The 24034-nt window shown below is 37.2% G+C and overlaps 1 protein-coding gene across 1 annotated transcript in view; it reads right to left on the bottom strand.

The window, feature by feature from the left end:
* ldb1b (LIM-domain binding 1b) overlaps positions 1-18104 on the bottom strand; it is a 46967-nt gene extending 28863 nt beyond the window's left edge. The window contains exons 1-2 of the mRNA XM_028445144.1: positions 17816-18104; positions 10202-10373 (exon numbers count right to left, since the gene is read on the bottom strand). Coding sequence (XP_028300945.1) covers positions 10202-10229 — 28 coding nt within the window. The 5' untranslated portion in view covers positions 10230-10373; positions 17816-18104. The remainder of the gene's footprint in view (positions 1-10201; positions 10374-17815) is intronic.
* Positions 18105-24034: the final 5930 nt, after the last annotated feature.

Below are 24034 nucleotides of genomic sequence, written 5' to 3'. Positions count from 1 at the left end.
TCTTTTTGTGGTTACTTTTAGCAGGATAAAATCCTCATTTAGGTATAATATTGTCCAAAAGTTTTCTGAACGCAACAGTGTTTGCTCTACTTCTATGTCCTTCCTTAAAGCCGGGATATACAGATAATACCAGAGGTTTATGGAAACATTTCTCACTATGACTCCCAAACATTATGATAATAATGTCAGCTTTTTTTAAGCATACTTTCTTTAATAAAAGCTTTACATGCAGCCCTTAATAATGCCACCTAGAGGATATAATTAAAGTATTAAAATAGCCCAAAGATCAGGAAAACCAAGATGTACAAAAAAGGAAAAATGATATACAGTATGTGTGGAGATTTCTCCAACAAACATGCAGAAACATGCATGTTATGCTATTTAATTTTTTAATGTTATAAGAAATGTTTTTAGCCAATGATATAAAGAATTCAGAGAAATCCAGAGGCATGAGGTTGTTAGAAGTCTTAAAACAGACCACCACCATTGAAAACTTTTAAAAGGGAGTACTGGTGTGAAACCTGGTGTGGAAGCTGCTAATAGAGATCTACAGTATGCCCAGAGGTGAAAGTAACAGATCACAAGTACTCACATTACTGTAATTGAGTTGCTTTTATGGGTACTTTTGAGTATGTTTCTAAATCAGTAATTTTACTTGTACTTAAGTATGTTTTAAAAGAAGTAAAGCAATTTGTTACATTTCTACACCAAACCATTACTGAGCTAATTATTATTTTTAGTTTTAAAATTATCAACGGACACTGTGAAACTACAAAAATTGAACATTCTGAACACTGATGACGTCATCATCAGTGTTCTAAAACAATGTTTTTAACAGAAGTTCCACAGTGTGGATGGGATATTCTTTTGGTAGCTAGAACATCACCAACATTTAATCACATCTTCCTTGTCCCATTAGAAACATTTCCTGAAAATTTCTTCACAATCCTTTCATAACTTTTCAAGTTATTGTGTACACAAACATACAAACACACTGACCAACATACAGTACTTCTGAAAACCGTTTTTGTTTTCCAAAGTAATAAATGTAAAGTACCACGCCAAAAAAAAAAACATATTGTTTGATGTTATTTTATTTTTATGATGTTTTAGAGTTCATAAATGTAGCTATACGTGGAACCTGAGAATCATTTTTTTTAATTTATTTTGAATTGAATTAATTGGTGTTATTTTATTTAAGAATTGTACATTTTGACAAACCTTTTATTTTATACAGATGCCTTTGTGGGGGGAAAAAAGCTTCCAATTTTGTGCAAGATTTGGTTTTGTCCTTTTTTGTATACATGAGATGTTTACAGTATGTAAGGGAACCGTGGCAAGATTTATTACCAAAGATAAGCCTGTAACTAGCAACTTTTACTTTGAGTACTTTTTAATAGAGATAACTTCTACTTGTACTTGAGTATTTTATGTATGACTTACTTGTACTTTTACATGAGTAGAATATATCAGTACTCTTACGCCTCAATCTAAGGTTGTCCTTTGACAGCAGCGCCACCGTGTGGCCATGATGAGTCTTCGTTTTCCTCTCACTCTACTTTGTTTTTTTCCTCAATGAACGCAGTAGATGAACACTAACTTTTCTACAACAGGAGGACACTGAACCAGTGATGTATGCAGTAAGTAGCCTCACAGATATTAGAATGAATCAGTTGGTGAAAGTTAACAATGATCATGTCATTAACTTTTTGACCCCTCACGTGTGTGTTAATGGAGTGTGGAACTACATGATAATGAGCCAATCAGAAGTAAACACATGTGGAAAGATAATGCCAGTTGAATGATGCAAGAACAAGTCATTTTACAGGAGCAAAATCTTAACAGATTGATTGATTCATTCATAACTGTCCTGGTCAGGGTATAAATGCCATTAGATGTTGGGTCGCCTGAAATGTCTAGTAATAATTTAAGCATATATTTTCTTAATTTCTATTACATTTTAAAAATAATTGAAAATACTTTAAATTTAATTTAAAATTTTTACAATCTTATTTATTTTCTTATTTTTATCTACTTTGCACAATTAAAATAAAAAATAATACAAAATATCACAGAAATATAGATATACAGAGCAGGAAGAGGCAGCAAGCTTAGAGTTAATAATAATATAATTATTAACAATCTCAAACAACTGCATTCTACACTTTCACTTTTGCAAATATAATGCAGTATAAAAAATATTTTGTCCACTGATACTGTATTTGTAACACAGAATAACAAAAAGAGAAGAAGAGAAAAATATCTGGAGTCGCCAGAAATTTGTTGTCTAAAAATGGGGTCACGACAAGAAAAAGTATATAATGTATATAATGATTTTTATTTTTTTTTTTGACTGGGAGGGAAAATCAGTGTAGCTTACCCCCAAAAAGCTACAGTGTAAATATTTTAATCCCACATAAGAAGGTTTCATAATGAATCACGGCTAGGTTTAGGGAGAGACATGGGGGTCCTTCAACATTTAACTAAATTAAAAATTAAAAAAAACACACTAATTATGTACAAAGCAAGGATAAAATAAACAAATATGCACATATAAAATATAATACATAAATTATTATTTTTCTTTGTTTTAAATTGCTTTTCTTTTTTAAGTTTTAGTTTGAAATCAAAATGCAGGACAGACATGACCAAGCAAACCTGTGTTGTAAAACACCTTCGACAGCATGTGCAGACAAGTTAAAAGGAAAAAGAAAACAAAAAGAAAAAAAGAAAACAACTTAAAATGATGCAAGGAGGTAATTAGGAGATTAGGTGGAAACAGTAAGGACGGACCAATGAAAATAACAAGCCACAACTGAAAAATGTGGCCATACCAGCCCGTCATTGCCTGATCTCGCTAGATCTCAGAAGCTAAGCTAAGCTAAGGCCTGGTTAATAGTTGGATGGGAGACCACTGAGAATTCCAGTCACCCCACTGGTATCTGTCATTGTGTCCTTGGGCAAGACACTTCACCCATATTGCCTAGTATGAATGTAGTGTGAGTGAGTGTTGGTGGTGGTCGGAGGAACCGATGGTGCACTATGGCAGCCTCACTTCCGTCAGTCTGCCCCAGGGGCAGCTGTGGCTACTATAGTAGCTTACCACCACTAAGTGTGGAGTGAAAGAATAATGCCTTTATTCTGTAAAGCGACTTTGAGTGTCCAAAAAAACGCTAAATAAAATTGATTCATTATTATTAAATCAGGGTTTGAACCCATGATGATCTAATGCTTAATCACATTTTCACTGACAGGTCACAGTTAGTGACACCAAGCTTGACAAATGAATATATGAATGAATAAGAATATTTAATAGGAACTGAAGACTAAAAGCACAATTCAACATGAAATAACCTCACGGGAAAAAATATGGAAAAAAATAGATACTGAGATTTACACAGGTCCAAGGTTTTGACTCTGTGTGCGTGCGTGCGTGTGTGTGTGTGTCATGTGACAGCTGTGGGTGTGATGATGACAGTGCCCTGATGCTGTGTTCTCTGTTCTCTGGGAGCCATTTTGTCTGTCTCTGATCTCAGAGTCAGGTCTGCCCACCACCACCACCATCACCTTCCCCCTCAGCCAATCACGTCAGGGCTCAGCCTTGCAGAAACACAGTCTGATCTCTCCCTGTCTCACCCTCCCTCTCCTCCTCCTCTGCCCTACAGTGCTTCTCTCCCTCTCTTCTCCTTCTTCCTATCTCTTTACACACCCCCCCCCCCATACACCTCTTATTTTCTCGCTCGCCAACTTCCCACCTCCTCTTCTTCTTCCTCCCTTAATCCACATCCTTCCCTAGTTCTCGCTCCCTTCTTCTTCCTCCTCCTCCTCCTCCTCTCTTGTTGTGCAACCCATTTTTAAACAGCTCAGCCTTTGTGCCTTTTTGTCTGTTGCCATCTCAGCCAGAGCTGCAGTCTTTACTCATTTTCCTCCAATCAGAGACACCATGTGACTCTCTGCATGAGAGGGCACAGTCCCTTCCCTCCCCCTTCTCTCCTCTCTTTCTCTCCCTCTTTTTTTCCTTATCCCTCCCTCCTCATCCTCTGCCCTCAGCATGCAACATACGCCACAGTCACAGGAGCCAAAGAGAAGGAGGGGAAGAGAGGATGAACACAAAAATAAAGAACAGAGGAGATGGTGTGCAGTGAAGAGAAGGGAGTGTGATGACATGATGAAGTTGTTGGACATGAGGGTGATAGGCAGGGTTGGGGTCAACTACATTTTTAAATTACAATTACATCTTCAATTTTCCATGTTCAATGACAACTCATCTGTGAATACGTTGACTGTCATTTTCCAGCAATTACAATTACTATTTCCCGCCACTGCAGTCAATTACAATTATGTTCTCAATTACTAAAGTTCGAATGACAATTAATCACAATTCAAATTAAATTATCTGTATCATATTTCTATTTTTTTAAAATATATGTATCATATTTGTGTATAATTTGTATGATTAGTATTATTAGTATTATCTATCTTACTTTATTTTTTACTACTGTAATGTGTGTGTATCTGATCCTTGTTTTTTTTAACAGTCTTTTACTTAATTATACACCTATTTAACGTTTATTCTTTCTTACGTCTTTGTTAAATGTTTTATTTTTTTATTTGTGATTTTTTTTTTCTTAAGTGGCTGTAACAAAAGCAATTTCCCCCTGGGATTAATAAAGGAATTCTGATTCTGAAAATACACTAAAAAGCCTTTTTCTTGACAGTGTACCCCACGATTTAAAAATGTCTTAAATAGTAAAAAGTAGGGGTAATATGGGAAAGGTAATGGGAAAACTTGATATGAAACGAATTTTAATAATTGTTAACTACGTATGCGTAAGACATAGAACTGTAACATGGTTTCCCAATTTTGCAATTAATTAAATTGTACTTTTTATTGAATTTCCATGCCAATTACAATTTCAAAAATAAATTATCTAAATTCTATTATAATTCAATTATACCACAGCAATAGCTTTGTTCGATTACAGTTACAATTATGATTACATCATAATTGTAATTAATGATTATTTAAGCGAATACAATTATAATTGATTCCGACCCTGCAATGAAGTCTCACCAGAAAAACAATTCTGGGTTAAATTTGCTGATACAAAATACCACACAGGCACATGTATTAACAAACAGCTGCACAATATGTGCCATTTAAGTCTTTTTCTCCTCTAAGGGACAGCACATGTGAGTGAGTTCTGTAGTGTGGCTTGTTTAGGGGAAGGTCTGGATTAGGACACACTCAGAAATCCATCAAATTGTTCTTTTTATGCTGTTAATTTAATACAGTATACAGTATATTCCCAAAATAGAAAACTCAATAAATCTTAAATCTTGATTTGTTTCCACAGCTCTTCTTCATCCTCTCCTCCTTTGCTCGTGTCATACACATGTTGGGGCACATGCCGTGCGTGTGCAGTCACACACTCAGAGCCCACACAAGAAGGAGGAGGAGGAGGAAGAGGAGGAAGAGGAGGAGGATCCCTGTGTCGGACACAGCTCTGGAATGTAAACATGGGAGACTGTTGACGACCAAAGACAGATTAAACCGCTTCATACTTTATACATTATGCAGTGTTTTCATCCAGGAGGAGACGATCAGCGTCTCTCCATGACATGTTTTAACTGTATAAAATCCTCCTGGGGAGGGTTTACTTGGCAGCATCGCCGAGAGGTCATGTTTGTGGATCATTTGAAGTTGAATGAAAGGACGCAATTGTTCCATGTTTGGAGATGGTGTTTATACTGGTTTAAGTTTACCTCATGTTGTATATATGCAAGAACATGTGAAGTTCATTAATCACATAAAACATTATTAAAGGTCTTTGAGCTTGCTGGAAAACCTGCACATCTTTTACACTTAAGTTATTGAGTACTCATTGAAATCACTGAAACATTTTCTCACTGAAGAGGATCTCAACACAATACTTATCGTTAAAATATCTGTTTTTCTTATTCTTTACAATAAATTAGAAAAACCACTAAAAATCCAGAAACCCTACGGCAGTATTTTTCAACCTTGGGGTCGTGACCTCTTGTGGGGTCGCTTGGAATTTTAAAAAAAAAGGATCACCTAAAATGTCTATTGATTGATAAAAAAAAAAAAAAAGTGACATATCAATATGATATATGATATACATATTTACTCCTAGAGATTGAAACTAATATGCATGTTTCTGGACCACACAAGGATACAGAAGTTTTCGGGGGGGGGGGGCATGCAAATGTAAAGAGAACATGCAAATCTGCCACAAATTAATATTTGTTCCCTTACTTTCTGTTTGCTTTTATAAAATGAGTGGAATGACAAAAAACAAAACAAAAAAAAGACTATCAAAACCCTCATCAATACACAAAATGGCTCCAAAAATTCACAGAACAACAACAATAACACACAAAACAACAACAATACATAAAAAGGAAAAAAAAAGACTGAAGGACAATATAAACACAAAAATATACAAAATGAGGGGCGGTGTTTAGCTCAGTGGGTAGAGCGCCCGCCCCATGTACAGAGGCTATAGTTCCTCACCTGCAGCGGGTCCAGGTTCGATTCCCGGCCTGGGACCCTTTCCTGCGTGTCATTCCCTGCTCTCTCTAACCCCCTTCCTGTCTAGCAACTGTCATATAAAGGCCACTAGAGCCAAAAAAATCCTTTAAAAAAAAAAAAAAAAAAAAAAAAAATATACAAAATGAAAGAAAAATAAATGGAATGACAAAAAAAATACACAAAACAGCTTCCATAACACACTTAAATACCCAAAATGACTTCAAAAATGCTAAAATCAACAACAATAACACAGAAAACAACACAAACACACAAAATGACAGAAAAACATGCAAAACAACAACAAAAATACATTCAAATGACAGAAAAAAACACACTAAAGGACAATATAAGCACACAAAGTTGACAGAAAAATATACAAAATGACAGAAAAAATAAATGTAATGACAAAAAAAATACACAAAACAACTTCCAAAGCACTCATAAATACACAAAATAACAACAAAGACACACAAAACCACTTCATTTCCTGTATTAATGCTCAGATCAGTCATTACTTTAAATGCTGACATGAATGTTGATTATGTGTTTTATGATTAAAGTTGCCCATCTCTGCTCTGAGAAAATCGAGCCGCTCTGCAGTTTTTGTGCTGCTCTGCTTGTTTAACGCTTGAGGTTTTCAACGTTTGCCTTTGTACGCTGAAGACTCAAAGACACTGGTGAAGCCTCCTTCATACTCGCTGTTAGATTTAACACCAAGGCACCTCGTCTCCTGTCACTGTGCCTTCCAGGGAAACTGTTATCTGGCATGTCGAGGGACTCCAGTGTCTCAGCTTGGATCTGTCCTATTTGATCACAGCACCATGAGTCGCTCTACATTATTCACTTTCCTGTCTGTAAGCTGCAGACTGTTTCTGGAAGAATGAGTTGGCTTTTTGCTCTCTTCAACTGAACTTTACACATTTCAAATGGTCTGTCAGCTAAAAAGTTTCCAACCACTTAATACAGGATTAGGTCTAATTTGTGAAGTCAAGATTGGCACAAGGAGGAGAAAAAAAAAGATTCTGGAATAGTGGTGGAATCATCTTTCTTTCCACATCCCGGTTGTTTTGAGGGCTGACCGCTGTGGTCACTGTGGTTTCATTGGCTGGAGAGAAAAGAAGAGGCCACACCAGGGTGATACAGCACCCTGAGCACACACACACACTGACTTACACAACTCCATCCCACTCACTTCAAAGTCTCCTGTTTCTAATTATTACAATGCTTTTATTTCCAGCTCCAGGATTATAACTCACGTGACAGTGATTCTTATCAGTAGTGTTTTATAACTCACGGTTAGACCTAATGATATGTTGTTTATGTATCAGCAATACAAGGTTGGTTCTAGTGTGTGTTTACAGTCAATATAAACAGAGCAAAAGCAACACTTAAACAGGTTTCTGAAGTCACACCTAAATTCCTATTAATGGTATATAGTATTGATACACTTACTTGTTATTATTATTATTATTATTGTTGTTGTTGTTGTTAATATTTTTATTATTATTATAATTGTTTTTAATTCATATTAATAAGAATAAGAAGAATAAGAATTAGATTTAAATTACAGTGGTAAACTAAATCTTGTTCAATGTATTCAATATTTAAAAATGATCAACAGGTTTAGACTTTAGGAGCGTTTTACAAAGACAGATCCAAAGAGGCCTCTGGGTTTAGTCACTGTGACTAAATTTATCAGGATTCAGCTTTAAGTTGCAGTGTTGGTTGATTTAAAGCCAGAAAAATCTAATAATTCTGCAGAAAAAAATAAGATGGTTTCTGATTACCAGTAGTTTCTCCTTTAGTAACTTCTGATGAATATAGATTTTTAGGAGTCCAAAATGTATAGCATGAACCAGTGTGTCCCTTGGGGAAAAAACTCAAGTGACAGTATTTTTTTTTTCAATACCAGTTATTATTAATCAGAAAAATACTACCAAAATAAAAAGGATATATCATTAGTTTCTTTTTTAAATGTGGATTATACAAGGTTCAAATTGAAGCAATTTTCTGAAGCAAGCGGAAGCGTCAGAAGTCCTTGTTTCTATTTTTATTCTATTCTCCTTTTATTCTGCTCTGTGTGGGATTATCTGACACTGTTAGACGCTGCTTGTATTTTAGCAGTATAGTATAGTGGTTGAAAAAGTGCAGAGACAAAAAGAAGGTTTTAATGTGTAGACTATAGGTAAAAAAAATTTTAAAAAAATAAAAATTAATGATGCTTTAATTATGTTTGATTAACTATAAATGATATGTATAAACTTTTACCTGGGGACATGGGTTTAAGTCCTATAAACAAAGATGTAAGAACTTCCTGTTTACACCGCAGTCTCTTTCAAAGTTTTACTTACTTCCACGTAGCCAATACTTACACAGCAAATGTAAAGCATTGACCAGAGTGAATATTCAGCACATTTTATGATGTATGAGAAAAATTTTAAGTGGGACTGGTATGTGTCATTTATTGCTTGAATATTGTCAGTTTCTTACATATGTTGTATTTATATATACAGTACGTACAAGTGCAAACTACTGCAAATGACTTGTTTTTCCACATAAAACCTGTGGCCCTCTTGAGATCTAACTGCTCTGTATTTGGCCCCTGAACTAAATTGAGTGACACCCCTAATATAACATAACATATTATGTATAATATTATATATCATGTCTTAGCTTTTCTGTTCTTAGCCGCTTTTACAAGCACTTAGTGGAAATACGTGTAGTTGTAGTTTTTCAGAGTTTAACAGACCATTTCTCCATCAGCTTGATGTGTCAAATATGTGAGGGCAAGGTCAACATTTGCCCTTCTGCCTCACTGACCCCTTTCCACGGACACTGGGAAAACCACTGGGAACAACAGAGTGGGAACACTCAAACAAGGTCACCACACCATACACCACCCACCAACCCATGCCACTGGTAAACACCATGGATGCAAGCAGCCTCTACAAACACAAAGCTGCTGACTTTTATCACTGCATTTCAACTCCTGTGCGAGCTGTAAAACGCTCATTAATAACTCAGGGGGCCGAGGTGAAGAATCAATCACGTTCCAGCCTTTTGATCCGATCCGTTGATCTCTGACATTTAAATGTCACACTTTGATCCTTGTTTTTCCTCACCAGGACAGCTGGTTTTAAAGGCACCAGCGTTACTGTGGATAAGTGAGTGTAACATCTGAGTCGAGTTTAAGAAAAGAAAAGAAAACCCCCACCGTCAAGTCTGAAACCCTCAACCGTGAAAACTGGTGAGGAAAGAAAGAAAGAAAGAAAGAAAGAAAGAAAGAAAGAGACGTTTCATTGGTGGTGGTGTCATGGCAACGACTTCATGTCCAGATGTGTGTTTGCCGCTGACAAACATCGCCTTCTGCATTTAATCTCAGTGCTGAACAACAACAAAGTGAAGTTAAACCAGCAGACACTGAACATGTGGATCAACCCCTGGTGTTTATTTCTGTCTACAGAGCTCCACCTCCCATGAGCCTTTGCAAATGAACTCACAGCTGGGAGCCCCTGGGGCACCTCTGTCCACCTCGTCCCTGTGGCCCTGTGGTCGTGGCATGGCAGCAGCCAAGAAAATTAAATCAGCAGCAACAACAACAACAACAACAAAAAAACACAGTGAGATGAGGTAAAGTGTACTCACCGGGACACGCACAGCCGCCCACAGACATCTTCTCACATGTCTGGTGTGAAGCCGATCAGAATGATGGTGATGGTGTCTCTGTTATCCCTGCTCTCCTCCTCCTCCTCCTCCTCCTCCTCCTCCTCACTGCTGCCGCCACTGAGGCTGCTCACATGAGCGTCTGTTATCCCCACTGTTCACACACACACACACACACACACACCACCACCACCACCACCAGGGAGCACAGAGAGAGGAAGAGAGTGACGATGAGGGAGGAAGAGGTTAAGAAAAGAGCACACAAAGGATCAGATTCTCTCAGTTGTAGTTGTACAGTGTGAATCACACAGTGAGAGAGAGAGAGAGAGAGAGAGAGAGTGTGAGTTAAAGAGTGAGGCGGATTCTGCTCTGCCCTCACCCTCATCAGCCCTGCAAATTACAGCTCAGGTGGGAGGAGAGAGGGAGGGAATGAGAGGCTGAGTGCTGAGAGAGAGAGAGAGAGTGTGTGTGTGTGTGTGTGTGTGTGTGTGTGTGTGTGTGTGTGTGTGTGCGTGTGTGTGTGTGTGTGTGTGCGTAAAGGAGAGGCAGTGCGTAGACTGTCAAAGTGACCTGAGGCAGATTTGAGAGAATCACAACCATGTGATGTGGGTCTTTTTTTCTTTTCTCCTTTTAAAATGTAGAGGCTGTTTCTCACCACTGACACACGCGCGCACACACACACACACACACACACACACACACACACACACATCCTCATGTGAAATCTGCTTACACATGTGTTGGTTTCAGCCAACAAATGAGCCTCCTCCTCCATGGCAGTGGGGGGGAGGCATTGCTTTGGAGTAGTGTGTGTGTGTGTGTGTGTGTGTGTGTGTGTGTGCGTGTGTGTGTGTGTGTGTGTGTATGGTTTAACTGGCCTGCCTCCTCTCTCCTCTCCTTTCTAAGCCGCTCACTCTCTTCGCTCGGCTGGTCTTTCTGTCTGCAGTATATGTCACAGTGTTGCTTCTCCATCTTCCCGCGCATACTTAGTCTTTTATTTTATCTCGTCCTCCCTCGCTTCCACTTTTTCTTGTTACTCTTTCATCCATCAGACCTTTCCCCTGCCTCCATGTATCTCACTCTCTGTTCTCCATCACTATGTCAACTATTGTGTAAGTTTGTGTAGGCTTTATATTTGTTTATTAGTTTATGAAAACACCAATAAAGCATTAACTCCCAAAATGAATATATGCTGTTAATGGTAACTGCCTCTCTCATGCTTTAGATCAGAGATGTCAAACTCATTTTAGTTCAGGGGTCAAATACGGGCCAATTTGATCACAAACAATTTCAACATTATAGTTTTTTTTCTTTAACAAGCATTGATCTAAACCAGGGGTCTGCAACCTGCGGCTCTGGAGCCTCATGTGGCTCTTTGACTCTTTTGCAATGGCTCCCTGTAGCATTAAAAAAAAATGAAAAATAATGAATTGTTATTGCTTACAGAGGGTGTTGATGATTAATGACATTAACTGGAAATACAATCCTGATAAAACAATTTGGGAACCTTAAAAATTAATCACTGTGCAATCACTTTGCTACCTTCCTACTCCACCTGCAACCTCTACAGACTGTCAATTCATTAATAACCTCAAGTTTTAAATCCCTGATAAGATAACTGAACTAACACAAAGACTATTCTGGAAGAAAATAGAGACTTTAATTGTGTGGGGAAATATTTATTTAATTGGCAACATACCAGCTTAAAATGCATGCTTGATATGTTGCAAGTAATGAGCAATTAGCATGTGACATCACATGATCATGTGTTATCAAATTCAAGTCATTTTTGCAGCCCTTCAAATTCATTAACTTATAAAGTTATTCAATATTATTTTAACTGTATTGTCTTCATTGAGAAGGGTTTTGTTCCGGCTCCGGAAGAACTTTAATCCAGGCGAGATAATGAAAAATGGCTCCTTTGAGAGTAAAAGTGAAGTCACATGTTCAAAACTCATAATAAAGTCTGCAAAACTCTCAGTCCATGTGAACTAAACTGTGAATCACTTTTCATTGCTTTCACACTAAATACATTCAGTGACCACAGTCACCAACATTCAATAACGTTTTTTCAGTCACTACATCACCACCTGCGAAAACACGACACTTTTACAGCACATTTTTCAAAACACAATCAAAACAGAACGATGAAGGAAAAATTACGGGGAATGTCTGCTGCAGCCACATTGACATCTATTGAAAATTATATTAAATAATGACGAATGAAAAGAAATAAAACAAAATTACAGACCACTCTTCTTTTTAAGTGGAACAGCTTGCACAAATACTTTTTTGCCCCACTGTAATTTAGTTCCAGATCATTCAATCAAACTCCCAGATATATGAGGAAGCCTGTTTACGTTTCAGTCGTATTTCATCACAAATTGTGGCAAGAACTCCTAATTTTTCATATATCCCTACAAGTTACTTTGCTATTTGAAGTCAAAATTGTAAAATCAAGGACTTTTGAAACTGGCTTTTCCATAAACCCTTTTTGTTTTTGTTTTGTCTTATTCCCTATGTAAAGCGTCTTTGAGTGTCCAAAAAAGCACTATACAAATTTAATGTATTATTATTATTATTATTATTATTATTATTATTATTATTATTATTACTATTGAAGATCCTGGACTTTTATATACCTGTAATTCATTGCTTGAATATTGTAACAACAGGATTCAGAAATGGCACAATAATGTTAAAAATGCTTTTGTCCTTTAAAAGTTGTTTTTTTTTTTTTCTGGTTCAGACGATTTGGGATCAAACTAGATTATGTATGCCCTCCAAACAAAAAAGGTGCAGCACATCTGTAACGAAACCCCCATCTGTCTCAGGGGATATTAAGACATATTTGAAATAACATTGCAGGTCCTCCGGGGGGACCTTTGTCAAACATGTCAGGTGGTTCAGCTCCAAATCTCAGTGAGTAAAGCTTCCTCACAGGTTTGGAATTGTCTCTGCTTACTGTAGCAGCCTGAGTCAGCTTTTTGCTTTCTATTGAAAAGGTAAGCACAGAAGTTGCACATATCAGCAAAAATGCTTTACTCACACAGAAATCTATTAACGCATTAAAGGGGGGCACAAGTAAAACAACACAATGAAGAGATAAACTGTGCTGTCAGAAGACCTGAGAGGCTCTAAGTCTTGTATAATTTTTTTTATTTATATATTATTATTTTTTTAAAAAGCATTGTCAAATCCAGAGGTGAAAATAAATCAGGTTCCAATTGCACAAGATTTTGTCTCTCGGTGGCAAAAATAAACAAACCTGAAATTTTACACATAAAGGCTGACATAACGCTGTCATTATTATGACATGAAACCTGTCATTAACATGAATAAGGTGTCATGAAGGCTGTCATTAAGTGTCGTTCGCTACCCTAACCCAGGGGTCTGCAATGTGTGGCTCTGGAGCCTCATGAGGCTCTTTGACTCATTGCAAGGGCTCCCTATAGCTTTAAAAAATATATATTAAAATAATGAATTGTTATTTATTACAGAGGGTATTGATGACTAATGACATTAACTTCAAATAGAATTATGATTAAACAATTTGTTAACCTAAAAAATATTCTGGAAGAAAGTAGAGATTTTCTTTGTGTGGGCAAATCTTTTTTTTAATTTAGTTAATTTAGTTTAATATGCATGCTTGATAGGTTGCAAGAAATGATCAGTTAGCATGTGTTGACCGACATGATCGTGTGTTGTAGCCCTTCAAATACATGAACTCAAAAAAGTTTACATAAAATGAAAATAATTTTATACACTATATTGTCTTTATTAAGAAAGTTTTATTTTGGCTCCAAAAAGGACTTTAATCCAGGTGAGATTAGGAAAAATGCTCCTTTGAAAGTAAAGGTTGCAGACCGCTACCCTAACCCTAACCCTACCTAATCCCACTAGATCCCTCCACCTAACCCAAAAAATGCCAACATAGCTCCAAAGGTGTCATAATTTAGCAAACAACACTTAATGACAGCCTTCATGACACCTTATTCATGCTACGGACAGCCTTATGTATAAAACTTTAAGGAAAGTTTTACGGAAAGTTTTACTTTGAGTACTACTTAATTGAGCTACTTTTTACTTGTACTTGAGTATTTTACTTGTAATATATTACTTATTACAGTATTTTACTTGACTGCAATTTAACTCAAGTGACAGTACTTCTTCTTGAGTAGGATATATCAGTACTATTTACACCCATATTGTTACATAAGGACAGACTGAACGAAGGGCATCAAGAGTTTTAGCTCAGACTGATTACAAAGGTCGTGACCCAGACAGGTTCTATAGAAGTCCATTAAATGACACCATACAGGTAACAGAGCTGTCTGAGCGTGTGCTGACAGCGGCTGTTGTTTCTCTTTCAAAATGACATCACTGACTTTGGTTAAATCAGGTCTCTTCAGAACCAAAGAGGAAGAAAAAAAGTCTGCATAGATCGCCTCCCCCACAAATTTTGCTTTTTTTATTTATTTTTTTTAAGACACTTGCTCTTTGTCCGCCCCCCTCCTTCTTATCCTCACCCTCTGTCTCATTAGGCCATATCTCATTTTGAGGAGGAGAATGTTAAGCCAATCAGAGAGGAGAAGAAAGAGCTGAGAAAGGAGGTGGAGAAGAGACTGCAGGGGGAAGAGGGCAGCGATGGAGAGGGAAAGAAGGAGGGAGGGAGGGAGGGAGAGAGAAGAGAGGACGGAGGGAAGGAGAGGGCAATGGATGGATGGATGGATGGATGGATGGATGGAAGAGGGAGGGAGGAAGGAAGAATAAATAGCTCTGACTGGCGCACTCGTCCCCCATTACCCCGGGAGGGCACTGTCGCCATGGCAATGTGGCAGAAAAAGGATAGTACAGGCATGATGATCCTTTACACACACACGCACGCACGCACACACGCTCAAATGCAGATCCACACATTAACAGACAATTGAACGATTCTCACCAACAGTTACAGACAAACTGTCTCACACTTTCGTCCTAATTATTTATACATGCACAAACACACACACACACACCCACACACCTCAGCACTTCACATGCATCTGTAACAGATGACAGAGACATGGAGGGTATCACACACAACACAGTCTGTGCAAATAAGATGAGGATGAGAGAGAAATCAAAGGCCACACATGATCACATTGTTCTTTTTCTCTTAAATTATTCAACTATGCTCACTTTTATTGTCCTTTGCTGTTTGTTCATGTGCACTCCAATATAAAGACATAATGATATGGCTTTTGGACTATTCTATTAAGGCAGTCAATAAACATTCATCTCTATAGCCTTTTACTGCCCATAAGTGTTTGAGAAGATGTGCAGTAAAGTAAAAGGAGTGTTAAAAGCCTGCATGAATACATTTGTTTTATGTTCATGTTGTGTTTATATGTTTACATTTGTGTGAAGTGAAGTCCTTTGTCTCTTTTCTATGGAAAGAATGCGTGCGTGCTTCTGTGTCTATCTGTAGAGAAAGCTGTGAGAAATTCCTGTGCCCTGAGATGAAATGGATAAACCAACAGGTGGAGGGTTAGTGGGCGACAAATCATCTCCTGTTTGTTTTTCATCTTGTACTAAAAGAACAAAAGGGGAAGCAGGAAAAGGTTTTATTGCTATGTCAAATGATCTGATATTGCTTTCTTCAAAGAACCATTTTGTGTGTGTGTGTGTGTGAGAGAGAGAGAGAGAGAAAGAGTGGCTGTTTAAAATAGCATACTAACGTACTACTCATACTAAGTCTGACATCAAAATGAGTATGTAGTGCGTTCACATTGGATAGTATGAAAAAACACCTGGATATACAGTATACTATTTTGGGATATTTCTAAGTATGCATGATAGGCACACGAGTCATACTCAACTGCCCCATTATGCATTGTGAGCAGAAGGTAAAATCATCTTAAGACAGGCTTCAAGCTAAAAAATCAAACATCCCCTTTTCAAAAAATCTCCTGAATGTCGGCATTTGTTTTCCATATATTGATATTCTACTTGGTCAATTTCTCACTTAAAATGCTTTCAGAACTTTCAAAGATGGAGAATCAACAGAGATATTTAGCCTCAGTGTGCTTTAGGTTTTTGTTGTTGTAGGTTCGCAATGCATCTTGGGAAACATGGAAGCATACTTCAGTGGGAACGGTCATCATCCTAATCATCCTAACCATACTTATAATATATAGTAGTAGTATACTCCATCCTGTCATCAGTCGGGTGTTCCTCATTTCCCAATTACCTTCCCTCACTAAATAAAGAAGTGTTTAGACAAACTGTGTTTGTTGGATCATTGTCTTCTGTTTCTGCACTTCTTGATGCCTGGTTAGTTTTTACCTCCGCCAAGGAAGTCATATTGTTACAAGAATTTATGTATTTGTTTGATTGTCTCTTAGACAAATGGAAGAGGGAAACATCTAAAACATGCTGGATAGTGGCCCTCGAGGACCGGAATTGGACACCCCTGGGTTAGGGTAACAAACGACACTTAAAGCAGAACTAAGTAACTTTTTCACCTTAATAAATCCTTCTCATAGTCTCTGTGAGTGTAATACAAGTGTTTATGGGGTGATTGGGGGATCTTTCATCCCCCCCTGCTGTCTCTGGCCAGAAAAACCACACTTGCAACTTTCCTGCCTCCGACCCGGTGGCAAGACGTACTGCTTTACGGCAGCCCAATACAAACACACTGTCGTCGCGACAACAGGAACGCACACACACTCGCAACCCAGCGCTCCATCAGGCAGCACACACACAAATATCCATCCCTCCATCTATCTATCTATCTATCTATCTATCTATCTATCTATCTATCTATCTATCTATCTATCTATCTATCTATCTATCTATCTATCTATCTATCTATCCATCAATCTATCTATCTATCTATCTATCTATCTATCTATCAATCTATCTATCTATCCATCAATCTATCTATCTATCTATCTATCTATCTATCTATCTATCTATCTATCTATCTATCTATCTATCTATCCATCCATCCATCCATTTTCAGAGCCGCTTTGTCAGTACACAAATAAACACATCACACACATTTCCACACTCCCTTCCATATTACTTATTATTCCGTATCATTATTTTACTTGTTTCTCTTCCTCATACTGTTCACATGGTCACATGGGACTACATGTGTGAAAGCACTCGAATCCATCCAGTGTGAAGTGCTCAGACAACAAACAGCACGTAGCAACGGTGAATAATGTACAGTTAAATAAAACAGTGAGTGAAGAAAAAACACAGAAGAAATAGTTTAAAATGTGGGTAGATGGGAAGGAAAATGACCGTAGTGTCATTTATGTGCCTTTGTTGGAGCACGTTAATGTGGAAAGGTTGTGTGGAAGGCAAATGTGGCATTTAATTAGCTTAAGAAATCGTTTGTGCATGGTGCCTGAGGGCAGAGCACAGAATGAGAGAGGCTGCTTTGAGCCAGGCAGCAAACTCTTATGTAAGGTAGAATGTGCATCCCATTTATCTTGGCTCCATCACTGGCTATTTCCTCTATTTCCAGGCTCTGTGTGTATGTGTGTGCATGGCAACACATCCACCTGTACGTCTGCACCTCTGGCTGGATGGATGTCCTCTTACCTTTGCTCTACAGGCCTCCTCTGGCTGCAGTCCTGCCACTCTCTCCTGCACTTCCTTTGGTTCTCTGTACTAATGCAAGCCTTCTTTCACCTCCTCCTCTCTCAGGCTTTCTTACAAACAGATGTTCTCTGAACCATGTGGGAGGGCATTCCTCCCCTTCGCTATGAAAGCAAAGGAAAACAGACAACTTGTGCAAAATAAAGAGAAAAACAAACAAAGATAAAGCAGCTTGACCGCCCGACTCAGCAGCGTGTCTGCATAACGTCTGCAGCGTCCTGCGTTCCTTGTGGAGATGGTGTCAAATTAAAGAGCAGGGTGCTCTTGCCTTTTTATAACACACTGCTCCCAGCGTTGCACAATATTGGAAAGGTCACAAGAGTGCACACGGACACACTCACAGCACACAATGGATGAGTGAGCAGCCAACAGGGCTGGAAGTCATAGAGGAAGCAAAAACCACACAAGCATGGAGAGTGAAAGGGACACAAATCATCATGAAATCATCAGAACCATAACACACCATTCTTCTCCTGTTTCTCTGCTGATGAATGAAATATAAGACTGAGAGAGATTTAGGTTCATTGAGCAAATGGGAACATTCTCCCACCTCAGCACACATAACATTCATTTGTGAGTCTTTATGACGGACATGGACAACTGCTGTCCCGGTCTATTTTTGTGTGGCCCACTAATGTAAATGTACTAAATGACCAAAAAAAGACACAAAAATAGAAAAAACACTAAAAACGACTCAGTAACATAAAAGATTACAGGAAAAATAGACAATAGGACATCAAAAATACACAAAAAGACAAGGAAAACACACAAAACTACAAAGATGCACAAAAGGACAGAAAAAATACACAAAAAGACCAGGAAAACACACAAAACTACTACAAAAAGGCCCTAAAGGACAGCAAAAATACACAAAAAGACCAGGAAAACACACAAAACTACTACAAAAATACACAGAAAGACCAGAAAAACACAAAACTACTACAAAAAGACAGCAAAAATACACAAAAATACAAGGAAAACACACAAAACTATTACAAAAAGGCCCTAAAGGACAGCAAAAATACACAAAAAGACCAGAAAAACATACAAAACTACTCCAAAAATGCACAAAAATACACAAAAAGACAAGGAAAACACACAAAACTACTACAAAAAGGCCCTAAAGGACAGCAAAAATACACAAAAAGATCAGGAAAACACACAAAACTACTACAAAAATACACAAAAAGACCAGGAAAACACACAGAACTACTGCAAAAATGCACAAAAAGAAAGCAAAAATTACAATAAAAATGTTGTAGCCCTTGCTTGGATAGATGTTGCCCATCACTGCTTTATGATAAAAAGATGACATTTCTCACAGCAGTCAGAAAATTATCAAACAGTCAGTACCTTCACAGACAAAATCTAAATCAAATCAAAAAATGCAATCCTCTAATTTGCAACTTTTACTAATAGGTAACTCCAGTATTTAAAAAAAACCTATTGCAAATTATGGGTCAATTACTTATTAAACCAATATCATACAACATTTTTTGCTCAAATGACATCAAACTTGCTCCAGCTTATCTTCAGACTGTCCAACACAAATGATCCACACAGATTTTTGATTTATCAAAATTTGACAGTGAATCAAAATGTTTGACTATAAAATAGTAATGTAAACATATACCTGCAAATTCTTGCATTATCCATGTTCTTTTTTTTAATTAAAAATGTTTTAATCATTGTAGATGATGTTTGAGAAATGTCCAAATATTACTATTGTTTTTACAGCATTTTCACTCTCGTGAACATTTGGAGTCAGTGCAAAAATTGCATTTTTAAAGATCAGTTTTTCAGTTATGGAGCCAATCAATCATTGTTTAAAACAAATTACCAAAAAGTGCAATATAAAATGTGTATTTTCAGATCTTGTCTTAATAACTGAATTATTGACAGCTGCTGTCTTCTTTTGCCTAAAATGGCCTGCCCCCAACCATTGCTGCGCGGCAGCTAGAATTAAAATTGTTCCTTTGCTTCCTCTTCATTACAGCAGCAATGATAGTGGCAGGTTGGTGAACGTTTGCCTGACCTTGACTTTCAGTATGAAAGCAGAGTGTGAAAGCAGGGCTTCATGATCTTTTTGAAGCAGCTGTCAGAAACCACGGGGACCACTTCTTGTGGTCGGCCAACAGTACATAGTGATGTTTCTATTTGATCCGTTGACGTCAACTCTTCTTATAACTGAGAGGCAGAATTCAACAAGCACTGGAATGTTTAGCCCTAATAGGGAGGGAGCGTGACCTGGGGTTAGACTGTTTGTGAGACAGATTAGGTTACTGTTTAACCCTAACAAAGATATTCATATTTTAAAAGCAAACTTCCATCAAAAAAGGAACAAAAACTCATCATGTGTGTCGACCTACTTGAATAGGCAAAAGCTTTTATTTATGAACTCATTTTAGTTCAGGGGCCAAACACGGACCAGTTTGATTTAAAGTGGGATGCAGATTACAGGTAAATGAGCAATTTAAACATTACTTTACCTATATTTGCACTTATGTATAAATGATATGTAAAGTATGTAAGGCACCGACAATATCCTCAATAGACCTAAATTATCTCTTATCCTGTATTTTTTTTTTTTTTTTTTTTTTTTTTTCATATTTTATTTAATTTGGGGATATTTTGACTGCCGTCATGTAATATTGGCACAGCAAAACTGTGAGCCCTGCAAATATTGTGAAATTTTGCTTGAAAACACAACATTGGTACTTTTCCTGCAGGCTACCATAGATGCTCTAAAGGGCCAGATTTGGCCCCCAGGCCTTCAGTTTGACTCATTTGATTCAGAGAACATACGGGAATGGTGAAAACTTATATTATTTTATACAAACAGGACATTTCTTAGAAAGTTTACTGGCATTTTTGTGTGAATCTGAAGGGCGCAAATATGGTGCCAAACATCTTTCATTGTTGAGGAATACATTTCTTTGTAGGTGTAAAACATGCTGTATTTGTTTGATAGGTATGTTTCTTATTTGCAAAACCAAATGCATTAGTTTGTGAATGATGTTTTGTATTTGCAAACCACACTGAATTTTTTTGTGAATCATTGGGCGTGAGTAGATATTGGCATGATTTTAACTCTAACATAGGATACACACACAGGCACATAAACACACAGGCATCCCACCACAGGATGCTTTGTTTGGGGTGTGGGTGCACGGTGTTAAGCTGTGCATGTGAGGAAGAATTGACCAGGACTGTGTGCTGCTAACCAATAGTGTGTGTGTTACCTTGTGTGCCAACTGGACATTTTCTGACACACTGATGTAATGCAGACAGAGTCCATGGTGACATTCAGCAGAAAGGTCATCTCCTCCCTGGAATGCACGAGATAACAGATCAGACACATGTGAAGCCCTGTAAAGGAAGGGAATCAAACACACACTAACAAAACAAGATAAGGCTGAGGAAGGAGTGATCGGCCTGTACTTTATGACCATCTCAACCATTCCTGCTGTGAATCTGTGACACTGAGGATGGTTAGAGTCCATGAATCAGATCAACCACATTCTCAACTCTGACAGAAACATCAGGGAGGAAAGTGGATGAGGTGTACAATGACACCATCTAGTGGTGAAAGTTTTTTTTGTAGTTTTGTTTGCAAATCTTTTTTTTTAATTTAATAAATCCATTATTTTATGTTAGCAAACTTTTTTGTTGTTGTTTGATTGCATAAAAAAGACCCAAATTTATCTCCATCGCCCCAAAGACGTTTTTCTTTCTTTCCAGAATGAGCAAGGATTAGTGACAAGTTACAGATACTTTTTTTTTTACTGCATTTTGTTGGAACCAGATTTATATTTGAGAAAGTGAAAGTATAGAATACAGTTGTGTGTTGTTTTAATCTAATATTTTAATATATCTTAATTAAATATTAGCATTTTTTTTCCCTTATATAAATTACTAAAAATGTCAGGCCACCCAATTCAAATTCCAGGTGACCCCACATGTGGTCACGACCCCAAGGTTGAAAAAAACTATTTTAAAACATCATGTTTATCTTCTTCGTCCTCCAGGTCCACCCAAACATTAGTGCTTTAGCTGTCCGTTACTATCTTTAATGAACATAAATAAACACCATTCTGTCATAATATTTGGATCTGCTTCATTCTTTACCTTTAAATACCACAAAACTCTCAACCATGCACCAAGCTACTGATCGCAGTGGTAATAAAGAAACATTGGGCCAGTGCTACCACAGCTGGGTTAAATGCAGAAGACAAATGTCATATATGTAAAAAAAAAAAAAACAGATATGACCGATTTAATCTTATTCTTAATCTTTAATCTTAATATCGGGTCTTCAATGAGGCTCACTTATAGCTAAAGCATTTTATGTTTTTATAGTCTGTAAACTAGACAGTGGAGGACTAAAATTAGGGCCATTGGCCATTGTTTAAAAAAGAAATAAAGCGTTTGTAGTGTAATATTCCAATGTTTCATTCATGTGAAGGAACAAGGACAATGCAATGTGGTTGTGTTTTTGTAGCTTTGGTGGTGAACAGTCTGACCCACTTTTTCTTTTATTTTGAAAAGCTAAAGAAAATAGAGAGTCCAACCTGGGTTGCTTTGACCTACATCCAAAATAGTGACCATAGAATAGATCAGCTGTTTACCTGAAGACATGAAGCATTGATCCATTTCTGTTTCCTGTTACCATCTTTATCGCTTTGAGTGATCGCAGCTTTTAAACTATCGTTTGCATTTTTACAGTGTAAAAGGAAAGATTAGTTACTTTTACGCTTTACTTGAAGTTTTATACATAAGGCTGACATTATGCTGCCATTTTTATGACATGACACCTGTCATTAGCATGAGATTGATGGGTTTTTTTACACAGTTTTTTTTAGATTTTCACTTTGTTGTTTTATTCATTGTATTGTTTTTATTTACTTTTATAGTAAAGATAAGATAAGATAAAATAAAACTTCATTGATCCCCAAATGAGGGACATTTAGATGTTACAGCTGCTCCAAAAAAACAGGGAAACAGGAAATATAACAGCATCAAACAATAATTAAATGAAGGAAGGAGAAAATACAGTAGAATTAAATAATAAAAGGCATAGACACTGTACAATTTCACTTGTAAAATGTCTATCCCTTCCTAACCCCACTAGATTCCTCCGCCTAAAATGCCAACATAGCTCCAAATGTGTCATAATTTAGCAAATGACACTTAATGACAGCCTTCATGACACCTTATTTATGCTAATGACAGCGTAATGTCTGCCTTATGTATAAAACTTCAAGTAAAGTGTTACCATGTGGAGTGTAAGAGAAACTTTGATGAATGGACATTACTCCACCACCAGACAACAATAGTCAGCAACAGTAGGGGGCAAACGACTACTTGTATCAGAGTTCTTATATCGGAGATTTTAGATGCAGACCAATATTATCTGATATTCTGTTTTCTTTTTTTTTTGCTGAAATCAAACCAATATCTAATATCAATATCTGACCGGGACACCCCTAATTACAGTGTCTGATGTCCAGCAGATTAAAGGAGATTATCATCACATGCAGGAGAAATATAAACATGCTTTATGTGAGATAATTCCTCATTAACAGCCAGGCCTGGACTCATGCTAAACTGCACAATGTTGTCACCAGATCAAGCTTTAAGTAAGGGAGTGCCCCATTTTTATTTATTTCTTCAGCATTGACTAAAACAGGAGTGTAATGGGTGGCAGAATCTAAAACCAGAGAGCAACTCTCCTCTGCTGAAGTGAATATGTAAATGTAATCAAACACAGCTGGAAACCCTAGTCTGAGCTTTATGTATGTGAGGCTGGGCTCTTTTTTTTTTTTTTTTTTTTTTTGATTGGTCTATTTAACGTAATTGGGGATTCAAACATCTCAGAAGATAAAGTGGGGAAAAAAACTAAGATTTTATGACACAGTAGTGCTTTGAAGTTTCTATTTAAAACAGATAAAAACAAAGCAGAAACCTGCAGCGCAGACAGACAAGCCTCGATGTAATGGGTTCCTCTTCAAAAAGTGGACCGGAAACTTTTATGGGGTCACATGAGGCGAAGGCGAAACAATCAAACTCAAGATAAAATCATAAAGCAGACGTACTCTCTTTTAATGCTGAAAAAGAATGATGGTCACCCACTGCTGTTATAAAATAATCTTTATTGTGGTA

The sequence above is a fragment of the Gouania willdenowi genome, chromosome 1, assembly GCF_900634775.1.
Source record: "Gouania willdenowi chromosome 1, fGouWil2.1, whole genome shotgun sequence".
NCBI classification, from domain to species: domain Eukaryota; kingdom Metazoa; phylum Chordata; class Actinopteri; order Blenniiformes; family Gobiesocidae; genus Gouania; species Gouania willdenowi.
Note: the sequence above shows the minus strand (reverse complement) of the source record. Positions and strands in the feature narration are given on the sequence as shown.